Source organism: Cervus canadensis, chromosome 26 (assembly GCF_019320065.1).
Source record: "Cervus canadensis isolate Bull #8, Minnesota chromosome 26, ASM1932006v1, whole genome shotgun sequence".
NCBI lineage: Eukaryota > Metazoa > Chordata > Mammalia > Artiodactyla > Cervidae > Cervus > Cervus canadensis.
In genome coordinates this window covers 40,800,329-40,813,366 of record NC_057411.1, presented here as the reverse complement: position 1 = coordinate 40,813,366, position 13,038 = coordinate 40,800,329, and the positions used below count along the sequence as shown (strand labels likewise).

The window sequence follows — 13,038 nt, the reverse complement described above, 5'->3', positions numbered from 1 at the left end:
TTCCAGAATCTGACCTCTTGTTATCCCACCCACTGCTAACCCCTCTGGGCCATGTCACTGGGATCCCAAGGCTGGACCATAATCGCAGCTGTCCAGCTCGTCTGTCGTGTCTGGCGAGCTCCTCCCCTGATGATTCTAATGCACCAGTCTTACCGCTCCTGTTATATAGTAAGTCAGATCCTATCAATCCTCCGTACAGACGTCCAGTGCTTCCCACCTAAGAGCAGAAGCCAAGGCCCTTACAAGAGCTGCACGAGCCTTAAGGCGACTCACAGGCTCTGGCTCCTGCCCTCTCTGGGATATCTTCAGCTGCCCACCTCCCCCTGCTCCAGCTGCTCCGGCCTCTGTGCACTTCCTGGAACATTACAGCCGTACCCCTGCACCAGGACGTACACTAGCTGGCTGTCTTCCCCGGGATGTCCTTTCCCTGGATAAGATCTCTATGAACTGACTGCTTACTTCTTTCAGGTGTTTACCCAAAGTCCCTGCATCTTAATAAGCTACCTTTATACACTTGTATCCACCTTGACAGTTTCTATCTTCCCTTCTCCACTCCCCCTAAAATACTGTGCTCCAACATTCTATGTTTTACTCATTTTGTTTCTTTTCTATCTTCCCCTACAAAATACACATTCCATAAAGGTGGGGGCATTTGTCTGTTTGTTCACTGCTGAATCCCCATCATCACCGGCAATCCTAGGATTTAGTAGGCTGATAAATCAGTGGATCAATAACCAACTACTTTCAGAATGACCTCGCTTCGTGCGTGAGGCCGATGTGAGAAGCCTGACACACAGCTACAGCTGTGCTCCGTAACAGGCCCCTCCTGGACTGATTGCATCCCTACCCCTGAGACCTGCAGGGACCCCACTTCCAGAGCCTCCCCTGGAAATACGGAGGTACAGAGGCCCCGGCAATGTGTCCCGCCTAGGACAGGCCCCCAAGAGAAGAGAGAGTAGTAGTCCTGGGGCTCTTCTCCGGGCCAAGCAGGAGGCCAGTCTCCTCTCCTCTCCTCTCTTCCCTTGGTGCGGCTCCTCCTCACCCCCAAGCCCAGTGTCCACCCTCTCTGGGCGAGCGCTGGAAGGAGAGAAGGCAGCCCATAGGTTCCTGGAGAAGGGATGGCCTTCCCTCGGTGAGTGACAGACGGGTATTTCCCTAACACCCCGCCCTCCGCAGGATCTTGTTTCCTTAACTAGTTTGGCTTAACACGGTAATCCTGACAGAAATGTGCTCTGAGGAGGAAGACCCCAGAGAGGGGAAGGAGCGCAGGGGCCGGGCAAGCAAGCAGGCTCAACCTTCCCCCCAGTTCCCCAGTCTGGCGGCGGAGAACTGAGAGCTGTGAGCACAGGGGCGCAGTCGGTGCCGCCCCTCAAGACACCGGCTCACCGGAAACGGGAAACGGAAACGGAGGCTAAGGGGTCAGGGGCAGATAAATGAGACAGGCGCTCACTTCCGAGTGGCGAGGCAACCCATGGACAGAGCCGATCTACAAAACGACCAGTTTCAGGAACGTGAGATTAACATCCTCCTTCTCTGTTTTGACTTAATGGAAACTCAGCTCAGTGAAACTAAAAAGATCTAAAGGTTAATTTGATAAAACTGATTATACTCAATTAAAAGGCTATGCTCCTTTAGGATACATTATATATTAACCTTTTAAATTGGAAATTGCCAGTATGGTCATTCTAGTAGTAATAACGACAGAAACCAAGAAAGTCCCCTCCCCCCCCCAGGTGGTACTGTTTTGTCGTTAGGATATTGAGGAAAGGGTCTATCTACCGGAAGTGGAGAAATTATTTTTTAATTAAAATAATTCAAGAGATCTAGTCAGAGGCTATTTAGGTTGCTTGCTGTTCTGCTCTAGTAAAATGTCATTATTTTTTAAAAAAATTAAATGGGTCAATAAAGTCTGAGTTCTACATTATGGGAAAAATTATAGCTTCCTAATTATGTCAAACTAACATAGCCTTGTGGGTCTGAAGGCAATATTTCTCTCAATTCCACGATCACACTCTATCTAAAATGTTCCCAGTGAGACAGGAGATAGATGGACCCCCCCAGGATGAATAGCTGGAGTCCATTCCCAGCACTTCAAGATGAAAATAGCACAACAATTGGGAGAGAAAGCTGGGCCCTGCCCAGATAAAAGACAAGAGACTACAGATTTCTCATTCTCAAAGTCAAGGAGAACTTCCTGACTAGAAAGCTCCTCGGTGGTCAAAAGGTGAGGCCGAGAGGTCAAGGTTACCCACAGGCCTCTCTGCTGGAATCCATCTTGGCTGTGAGATGCATGTGCATACATGGGAGGATGTGTTCTGAGGCAGGGTTCTCAGGATGGGTTCTGAGGCAGACTCAGAACCAAAGGAAAATGACAGGCCAAAGGAAATCTGGAAGAAATGCCCCATATAAGTGATTTAAACCACTCCGGGGGTGGGACACTCTCTGAGTCGACCCACGTGTCTATCCACAGGTACTGAACTCTTCTCCCTCCTAATAAATAATTTCCTTGTTTCACTACTTCCGCCTTTGTGGGAATTCTTTCCTGCAAAGCCAAAGGGCCAGGGCTTTGTCATTGGTCACTGGTCTAGTGGCTAGGACTTGGTATTCTCAGTGCTTCGGCCTGACCTCAGTCTCTGGCCGGAAACCCAAACTTTGCTTCAAGCCACTGAAGAGCAGGAGGAGAAGGGGATGACAGAGGATGAGATGGTTGGATGGCATCACCGGCTCAATGGACATGGGTTTGAGTAAACTCTGGGAGTTGGTGATGGACAGGGAGGCCTGGACAGGGAGGACTGCAACTGTGTTGCAGTCCATGGGGTTGCAAAAAGTTGGACATGACTGAGCGACTGAACTGAACTGAACTGAAGAGCAAGGCCACCAGAGATCACCAGGAACAGGCCACAGCCAGCACCCTGCACTGGGAGGCACAGCAGTAAAAAAAGAAAAGACTTTAAATAGTCTACCACCTTTGGGAGGGAGAACATGATGGGAGAAGGTAAGGGTGGCCCTTCTCCCTCTGGAGAGAATGTAGGGTGTGGGGGGGAAATGCTTCTTCCCTAGTCCTCCTGTTTTTACCAGAGAATCCACACCTCTCATGACACCCTACCTCCCTCCTCCATCTCCTCCCTCCTGCCCCTCCCTTGGGGCAGGGACTTCTCTGACTGGCAGCCTGGCAGAAGGACCCGCACAGGGAGTGAACAGTCCTCCAGCCACGGCTCCTCTCTCTCCTCTCCTCTGGGATCTCCCTGTTTACTGGCAGCGGAGGTCCGGCTCTGCTGCTTCTCTCATACGCTCTCAGGGGCCTCTGTGCTCCGGGGCTGTGACCGTTCCGTGGCACTAACGGCTGAGTGCACCTGTCTAATTCAGGCGCCTTCAGCAAGGCCACCCGCCCGCAGATCTAACCTATGCTGCTGCCCTAGATTTCCCTGGTGAGCGAGCTTTGAATATGTCCATCTGTGTCATGTCGACTTGACTTCGGCATCCTCTCTCTTTCCTTTCCTCCTCTCTCTGGCAGGAAATAGAGGTGCTTTCTTTCTTTCTTTGTTTTTTTAAATAATTTTACTTATTTAAGGCTATGCTGGGTCTTCACTGTTGCTCAAGCTTTTCTCCAGTTGAAGTGCTCAGGCCTCTCATTGTAGTTGCTTCAGCTGTTGCAGAGCACAGGCTCCAGGGTTCACGGGCTTCAGTAGCTGCAGCACATGGGCTCAGCAGTTATGGCTCCCGGGCTCTACAGCACAGGCTTAGTAGCTGTGGCACATGGGCTTAGTTGCTCTGCAGCATGTGGGATCTTTTCGGATCAGGGATCGAATCTGTGTTTCCTGCATTGGCAGGCGGATTCTTTACCACTGAGCCATCAGGGAAGCCCTGAGAGGTGCTTTCTTGATCAAATAGCCACTAACCCAACTGCGCCACAGGTCAAATGGGGTTCCAATTCAATGACCATTCACCAAGGGACTTTTGTGCGCCAGGAACTCCCACACACATCTCATTCAGTCCTCTTAAGAGCACTGAGTGTGTGTGCTCAGTCATGTCCGACTCTTTTCGACCTATTGACTGTAGCCCACCAGGCTCCTCAGTCCATGGGATTCTCCAGGCAAGAATACTGGACTTCCATTTCCTCTGGGTTGCCATTTCCTCCTCCAGGAGATCTTCCCAACCCAGGGATCAAAGCTGCATCTCCTGTGCCTCCTGCACTGGCAGGAAGATTCTTTACCCACTGAGCCACCTGGGAAGCCCTTTATCCACATTATCCATACTTTATTTAAAAACAAACGAAAACCAAAGCACAAATATCTGAAGTGAGTTGTGTATACTTACATGACTAATACTTGGAGGAGCTGGGACTAGATCTCAGGTGTGACTGATCCCCAAAGCAAGCCCTGCTCTTTCAAAGGGCCAAAACAGGGGCAGGAGCAAAACTCGGGGTCCTCTGGCTAGTGGTGAAGTGCAGTCGGGACGAGGACTCAGTGGGGTGATGGCCTACCAAGACTCAGGAAGCCTCAGAAGCACTAGTTGTGCTGATGCTGTAGCCACACAACTACTACGTAGACAAGAATGGAATGGGCCCCGGGGACCCCGTGCTCCCTCCCAGCGTGTGCTGCCACAGTAGCTGGGAAATGGGGAGGCCGAGGCCAGCTGCTCGCTGTCCTGAGAAACATGAGGACTCGGAGTAAGTCCTCACCATGCTGGTCTGGGAACACTGACAGGCAGTTTTGTGAAGCTGATCTGTGCTGTTCGAGGAGAAATGTCTTAATCCTACCCCTATAGTCAAAAGTTGACTACAAAGTAACAGAATAGCAGCCTTATACAATAATCTTTTTATAAATCCACTGCTTTGTTTCGTTTTTGCACAGCATTTCAACTGTACCATCCTGTCTGAACCTAACTAATAGGCAAGTGAGCATCACTCTCGTTATTTAGAAACAGGACTCCTCAAAGGTTTTCTGAAAAGGGCCAGAGTATAAATATTAGACTCTTAGGGCCATACAGCCTGGGCACAGCCGCTCAGCTCTACTGCTGAGGTGTAAAAGCAGCTACCGTAACATGCAAATGAATGGGCATGCTGCTGTTCAATAAACTTTATTTATGACACCAAAAATTTAACTTCATTTAATTTTCTTATGAGGTAAAATATTATGATTATTATTACTCTCCCCTCAGCCATTAAAAAATGTAAGAACTATTCTCAGCTCACAGGCTGTACAAAAATAGGCAGTGAGCTGGACTTGGCTTATAGGCTGTGGTTTGCTGACCCCTGGTTTAGAGGAAGACATTGCCTTCTGCAAGTTAAGTGAACTTCTCAGGTTTGCATGGCTAATAAGGAGACAGAGTAGCTTGAACTAAACCAACGTTTAAAGCATTCACCTTATCTGGATGCCTTTTGAAGGCAAAGGGAAGTTAATAATGGATTTCCATAAGAGATCTCTACGACCACTTATGTAACTTAAGCTGTCAAGTACTAAAGAAAGGAGCTGGAAAATGATAGGCTTACACCAGTTTTGCTAAGTTTTCCAAAACGACAGTCACTTCCATCTGTACAGACTATACAATTAGCATCTGATGTACATACATACCTTTAGAAATAAAATTTATACTGCCATCTAGTGTTGACCAACTATTTTAACTGAGAACTTTAAAATAAGGTTTACTTGGTATGAAGCACTAGAATAATAATTTTACTATAGTCCAAAGTTATGTAAATGAAATACACTTAAAAGCATAAAGTAGACAAAGTGGTAGAGATTATTTAAAACTCACCTGGGGCATAATTATTTTGTTAAAAAACTGATATGAAATATTTCCATTTTTTCATATATTGATTAAAGTCCTTTTATAAATTCAGAAGATTTATTCCATATTTTCTAACTGTGTGATAGGAAGGCTTCCAAAGGGCAAAACCCCTTGTTCTATAATGATGAAATCCTACACAGATGCTTCTAATGATGCCATTTCCTATGTCCAGTCCAACTTTCCCACTGCTTAGGCACTGCAGTTGAAGCTGAATCTTATGGGAGACATGCCACACTAAAGTCAGGTGCAAACAGAGGTCAAGGGAGGGCAGGAGGCATGACCTTTGCACTGCGGTTTATTCCTGAGTCTACGGAGAGCCGGAGTCCATTCTAGAAGTCCTTTTGGAGGTTGCGATCAAAATGCCTTCTCTTTTTAAAAATCAACCTAACAAAAACCCTCAGGGAGGCAAGAGTTCTCATCCCTCCAAATGGCATTTTCATGTGACGGGCATGATCTCTTCATTTGCTCGGTAGTATGTATTCAGTGAGACACTGCCCCATCCTCTCTGCATGTTTCACAAAATATACATGGCACGTACAGAGAAGCAAACGCGTGTGTGCCTCAGGGGGCACTGCTGCGGGGCTGTGGTGACTTTGAGGACGTGGGATGTGGCTGCGCTTACCCTGGCTGGCGGAGCCCCTTTCTACTCGGCAGATCTTCTTTCACTGTCAGACTGATCTTCCCCACTACAACCCAGAGTTAGTAAAACGTGAAGACGGAAACCTCACAAGGAATATAGGTATGGCAAAGAACATTCACCAAAATCATGGTTAAAAAAAAAACAAAAACAGACACTTACCTATAAGCATTAATATAATCTTTTCTGTGTTCCAGAAGAAAATCTCTCAGCTTGCCAATGTGCGAAATCTGTCATGAAAAGAAAGCAAATGGTTTATATTGATAAATGTGTTATACTCACATGCAACAAATTTTAAATTAGTAGAGAGAGCAGAATGCTCTCTCTTCAAATCTTCAAAAGATTCTGAAGCTACAAACTGGACACTTCTGATTTTAGACTTCTGTATAATCACTGACTTGTCAAAGTCACCCACATTCCTGGGCTTTGGTCTCCTGCTTAAGTCACAGATCGCAACAATTACAGGAAGAAGGAACCAACAGCAATGAAGAGATGACTCTAAGGAACTTCGCGATTCTATGAGATAATGCATGTCTAGTAACTGCACAGCATGTGCTTAATAAAGGCCAATTCCCTTCCTTAAGCGTTTTCTACCTAAAATTTTATAGACAAACATTCCTTCTTCCAAGTGTTCTAGGGGATGGATTCTAAGGCTGGAGCTATTAAGTTTATAAACAGGATCCATGCAGAGCAGCAGAATTAAACAGAAGATTCGGGAGCAGTGATGTATCCCTGCACAGCACATCTCCATCTTCTCCACTTCTGTGGATGAACAAGAGAGGACACAGAAGTCCAGGGGACTGCACTCCTGATGGGTCATTTCTTGTGCTAAAGCCCCTACCATGTGTCAGGTGCTGTGTGTGGAAGGAGGGATTAAGAAACAAAACAAGTGTTAGGAAGAAACCTGGGATCATGGTCGACATGGACAAGAGAGCTTCCAGAAGGAGAGAATGATTAGCTAAGCCGGTGGCCTGTGCAGTCCTTTGACTATGGCTCATGCTTGCTTCCTCCTGACGCCCTTTGTATTTATTCCAAACACACACAGCCTCAGTCTCAAAGGATCTGCTGAACTTTCATCTTTTGCATGAAAGTTTTTCTGTCAAGGCCAACTCAGGCCAATTTTCGCTCTGCTCTGAACTTAAAAGCATGTCTGCATCCCACCCACTGGGCACTCGGCTACACACGGCCACATCCACTGGCTTCACTTTTGCACACACGCCTCTTTCTCAGGGGTTAGGAACCATGTGAGGAGGGGGCTGCCCAGCTTCTCCTACGGCCCTACACACAACATGGAGCCCAAGGTGGGGTCAGTCAGTATTTGCAGACCAAGTAAACGTCTAAAGGCAAAAACAGTATTTACCACTAAAGAAACATTCAGCAATTGTCTGGGGATAGGTCAGTAGGGGTTCAGTTACATTTCCCAGGGTCTAGACTAAGAACAAATAACGGTTCAGAAAAGCACCCTCAGGCATCTTCAGAGCATGAATTAAAGAAAAAAATGAACTGTGGCCACATATTCATTTATTTACCAGATTGCAAAGATTACTGAGACTGTTCGGCAACACTGGCTCCACGGGGAACCTCCACACACACACACGACCTCCTTCCCCAGTGGCCTGTCGTGGGCACTGAGGTCACTGCACTCACAACCAGGCTGGGAGCATGAGCCTCGCAGAGGCCACGTGCCTCGTCCAATCACACGGTTAGTGTCTGGTGGGGCTCGGAGGCAAGCTCAGGACTCGCTTGAGTTCATTCGGCCTGTCTTCCACTAAGCCACAGCTGCCTGCTTCATCCTCTTATTCCAATTTTCCACTTAGGCTGCACTTTAAAATCTGACTTTTAAGACCGTTGGGAAAAAAAATTTAAGAGATGTGCAAACTAGGTGCTTACTATACCGCATATGAGATTTAATCAAATTAACTCTCCTGTTTAATATGCTTCAGTGGTTCCCAGCATCAGGGTCAGGATCCTCGATGCTAGCAAAGATTAAGGGCAGGAGGAGAAGGGGGCAACAGAGGGTGAGATAGTTGGATGGCATCATTGACTCAACAGACATTGAGTCTGAGCAAGTTCCAGGAATTGGTGATGGACAGGGAAGCCTGGCGTGCTGCAGTCCACGGGGTCTCGAAGAGTCAGACATGACTGAGAGACTGAACAACGACAACAAACAACCACCATGGTTTCCATTCCCCTCCCCAAGCCCTGCCTGCGAGGGGCCAGGTAAGCAGTATGAGTGAGTAAGGCAACAGGAGGCGAGGGTACAGGGCACCGGGCAGGCGTGAATTCTGGTTATCGAACACCCTGCAGTCAAAGCAAGCATCTCTCCCAGTCAACTCACCAGAGGGCAGCTAATTGTCATCTCTGCGCCTCATCAGTGGGGTCAAGTCCAAACCCCAAATGCAGCACTCGAGGCCCTTCGCAGTGCAGCTCCAGAAGTCCCGAGGGGCCTCAGTCCTGCCAGGCTCCCCACCGACCACAAAGACCACGACGACTCCTTACCGACTAGCTTCCCTTCATCAGAGCGCAAGCTCCTAGAGGGTAAAGGGTCCTCCCCCCTTCCCCCAGAGCCTGTCAGGCACGAAAACTTTCACTGCATGTTGAATAGAGAGTGGGTACTGAATAATGCGGCCTTCCCAGGTGGCTCAATAGTAAAGAACCGCCTGCCAATGGAGGAGACGAAAGAGATGCAGGTTGGATCCCTGGGTCTGGAAGATCCCCTGGAGGAAGAAATGGCAACCCACTCCAGTATTCTTGCCTGAAAAATCCTGTGGACAGAGGACGGGCCACAGTCTCATGGGGTCACAAAGAGCTGGGCACAACTTAATGCTTAAGCGATTAAGCATACATGCACTGAATGATCCCCTAAGATTATACCTACTGTGACAGGCAAGGAAATGCTATATACCCTCCTCCCAAAGATGTCCAAGTCTTATCCCCGGAATCTGTGGATTTATTATGTTACATGGCAAAGGGGAATTAATGTGGCAGAAGGTAATCAGATGCTCATCAGCTGAGCTTAAAATAGGGAGATCACTCTGGATTTATGTTGGAGTATCCGGGGAGGTAGGCCCCATGTAATCATGGGGTCCTTAAATGGAGAACAAGGAGGTAGAAGAGAGAGTCAGAACAACACAATGGGAGGACTCGATCCAACATTGCTGGCTTTCAAGGCAGAGGAAGGGAGCCAAGGGATGAAAGCCACATCTGCACGCTGGGAAAGGCAACTTAGTGGATTCTCCCCTAGCCTCTCCAGAAGAGAACAGAGCCCTGCCCACACCTTGATCTCAACCTAGGGAGTCCCATTTTGGACTTCGGACCCACAGAAAAAGAAGACAATACATTTTTGTCATTTTAAGCCACTGAATTGATGGTAACTCGTTCAGCAGCGACAAGAAACGAATACACTGTGTCTCAGTTTGGGCTGCTGTAACAAAATACCACAGGCTGGGTAGTTTATGCAACAAACACTTATTTCTCTCAGTTCTGGAGGTGGGGAAGTCCTGGCCAAGCTGGCAGCATATCTGGGGCCTGGGGAGGGCTCTCATCCTAATTTGTAGACAGCTGCCTTCTTGATGAGTCCTCACATGGTGGTCTTGCATCTCTTCCTCTAAGGACACTGATCCCATTCATGGGGGCCCCACCCTCATGACCTAATCAGGGCCCGAAGGCCTCACCTCCAAATATCATCCCATTGGCTATCAGGGCTTCGATTCTGTGATGACACAAACATTCAGTCATAGTGTCTGACATAGCATAAAGCCTTATCTGAAACAGCCTTTTTTTTTTTAAAGGAGTCATAATGTTTTCAATAAAGGTTTAAAATGTCCAAAGGTATCTACCGTATAGTCTAGACACAGAATCTCCACTCTTTAAGCTCCCCTCTCCCGCATCTTTAGCTAGTTTCAGTCTACCAGGGTGGAATGGTATGTGGGGGGTGGTGAGTGCCAGGAACAAGAAGCCCCTACAGGCATCTCAGAAAACATGATTACAACAAGTTTCACTTAAAGTATAACAAATATGATCCCTATTTCTTACGATATGATACCTGGGATTTGCTTCAATATAACATGGGATGGAGAGTAACACCTGAAAGAGGATCAGTCATGAGTTGACAGCTGAGTGTGGGTAGGTGCGGACTCCTTATAAATACTGTCTACTTCAATACATACATGATAGCTTTCTTAACAAAACATTATTTTTTAAAATCTCCTTTTTAAAAATTTTTTAAAAATTGCTTTAAAAAAATTTTTGCTCTCTTTTAACATGTTTGGTGATTCTGAAGTACAGATTTTCTGCTGCCATACTAGTAAGAACCCATATTTGAATGAGCAACTCAACCCCACCTCAAATCTCTAGCTAGTTTATTTCTAAATAGACTTTAGCAAGTTTTTGCTTAAAATTCCACTTAAGATGATCAATACCACTTAAACAAAACAAAACAAAACACCCTACCAACCCCAAAACCTTCACTGAGAGTTTACTATGTGTCAGGCTCTACTCCAAGATCTCTGCATGTGTTAGCTCATGGAACTCTCCCAGCAATCCCGAGATGAGTAACCTCATCACACCTGTTTTAACAGATAAGGAAACTGAGTCAGAAAGCTGGTAAGGAATTTGCTCAGGGACACATGGGGTGAAGCCTGGATGGAACCCAGTATTCTAAGTTATCAGACTGGAGTTCTTAACCCCCAAATTTGTGCACAGATTGTTGGCAGGTGGCAAGTGCAGTTTTTCAGTATAGTGGTCACAAAGGGGGATGCCTGGGAATCGAGAAAAGCACCCAGTGAGCAACGTCAGGATGTTTTTTCTTGTGTCTGTATTCAACAGTGCGCTACACATCTGACATCACCCCGCAGGGACGGCCACTTACAGAGCATCCGCTGTGTGTGTGCTAGGCAGTGTGTGTAGTGCTTGCTCCGTGCTGACGTCGGCTCCCCTATAACCAATCGGATGGATTAGATGCTGCCCCCATTTCTATTTTATAAACATGGAAACTGAGGCCCACATGAGCTCACAGACTAATAAGGGGCAGGACTGGCATGGATCACAGGTCTATGTGACTCAAAGGCTAAGTTATTTACTCTATATCATCAAAAGGTCAATAAACTGTTACTACTTAGCTTATTCAAGTTTGAGGCTTTTTTTTTCCCACAGAAATATAAACTGGGTTTCATGTAAGAGTTATTTATGGACACTGATTTTTAAAATGTTTTCAACTACAGTGGATACAGAAAGTTCTACAAGAGAGATTTTTTTGAATGTTTCCACATAGAGCACTCATTTTAAAAGTCACTCAAAGTAGGAACATGCATATATCCAAAGTGACTGTTCTCCCCAGTGAAGTCTCCTCCTCCAAGCCCGGCTGTTATTCCCAGTGTTGTCAACACAGGAGGCTTGGAATTGGCAAGTACCATCGGGATGCTGGGAGGAAGGCCCACAGATGTGCGCCAGGAACCAGGATGGTCACAGAGACTGGTGGTGCCATAGTGACTGTTCACCCTGAGTGCCAACCATCAAACTGCCACCAAAACACGGTTTAAACAAGGAATGAAGGCAACTTCCAGGGCTGGGTCTCTTCCCCTTGTCTGAGTTTATCTATCTCCACCCATAGGGTGGGGCAGGGTATTAGCAGAGGCGACTCCCGGCAAAAGGCTGTGGAGTTTGGGTGGAGCAGGGCAGACAGGAGAGAAATGGGTATGAAATCCAGGGAGCTGGCTGAGCTTCTCTGCTCAGCCTCCACTACTTCCTCTGAAAGGGACCACAGTGCCCCCCTCATTAGGCTTCGGAGGACCCCAGCTGGATGAACTCCCTCTTCTGTCTCCCAAGCCCTCCCTCACACATCTGAGGGAGGAGGACTGCCTGGGGCAGGGTCTGGAGGGGGCAGGGAGCAGGCTCCGCTCCAAGCCAGGCAGCAGAGAGGGTCTGCTCCAGCGCCACCGCATCTGGCCACAAATCTACAGCCCGCTCCTCCGTTTGGCTTTTTCACCTTCTGACTGCTTATTCCTTTCAGGTAGCTCCAAAACTTGCCGGGGGAAAACGGGTGTTTTTAATAAACTCCCTAAACTCTTAACCTTTGCCAACTGAAATTTTGAGCAAGTTGCTTAATCTCCCTGAGCTTTACTACAAAGGGAGGGCAATAAACATGATTCTTTAAAAGCAGAAGTAGCAGCACGCGTTAACAGCAAACTCTTATTATGCACATGCTGTGTGGTAGGCACCAGTCTGTGGCGCGTCCACCAGCTCATTTGTTCACTCCTCCTGATAACCCCATGGGACAGGTTTCGCTATAATCCCACTTAACAGATGAGAAGACACCGAAGTGACGCATTTCATATAAATGGTTGAAAATAAACGGGGGACTGTGACGCCCAACCCAAGGACCTGAGTGCTGCGCATGAAGACTGCCTTACCGTCCCATCCGAGCGCAGGGCGTCTCTGAGGGCCGCCTTCATCACAGGGCACACAGAACGTTTTGAGATCAAAAGGACTCAACGCTGAGATGCCCTGTTCAGGTCAAATGCAATGTCAACAGCTATGGGTCAGTGCGGAGCCAACAGCCACCCTCCAGGGCCTGCTGGGATCTGGCTTCTCCACAAAGCTGATACTCAACC

At 47.4% G+C, this 13,038-nt stretch overlaps 1 protein-coding gene across 2 annotated transcripts in view; it reads right to left on the bottom strand.

Annotated features, from left to right (window-relative positions):
• STX18 (syntaxin 18) overlaps nt 1-13,038 on the bottom strand; it is a 108,599-nt gene that overhangs the window by 31,593 nt on the left and 63,968 nt on the right. For both annotated transcript variants that reach the window (XM_043447655.1, XM_043447656.1), the window contains exon 2: nt 6,590-6,657. In XM_043447655.1, coding sequence (XP_043303590.1) covers nt 6,590-6,657 — 68 coding nt within the window. The remainder of the gene's footprint in view (nt 1-6,589; nt 6,658-13,038) is intronic.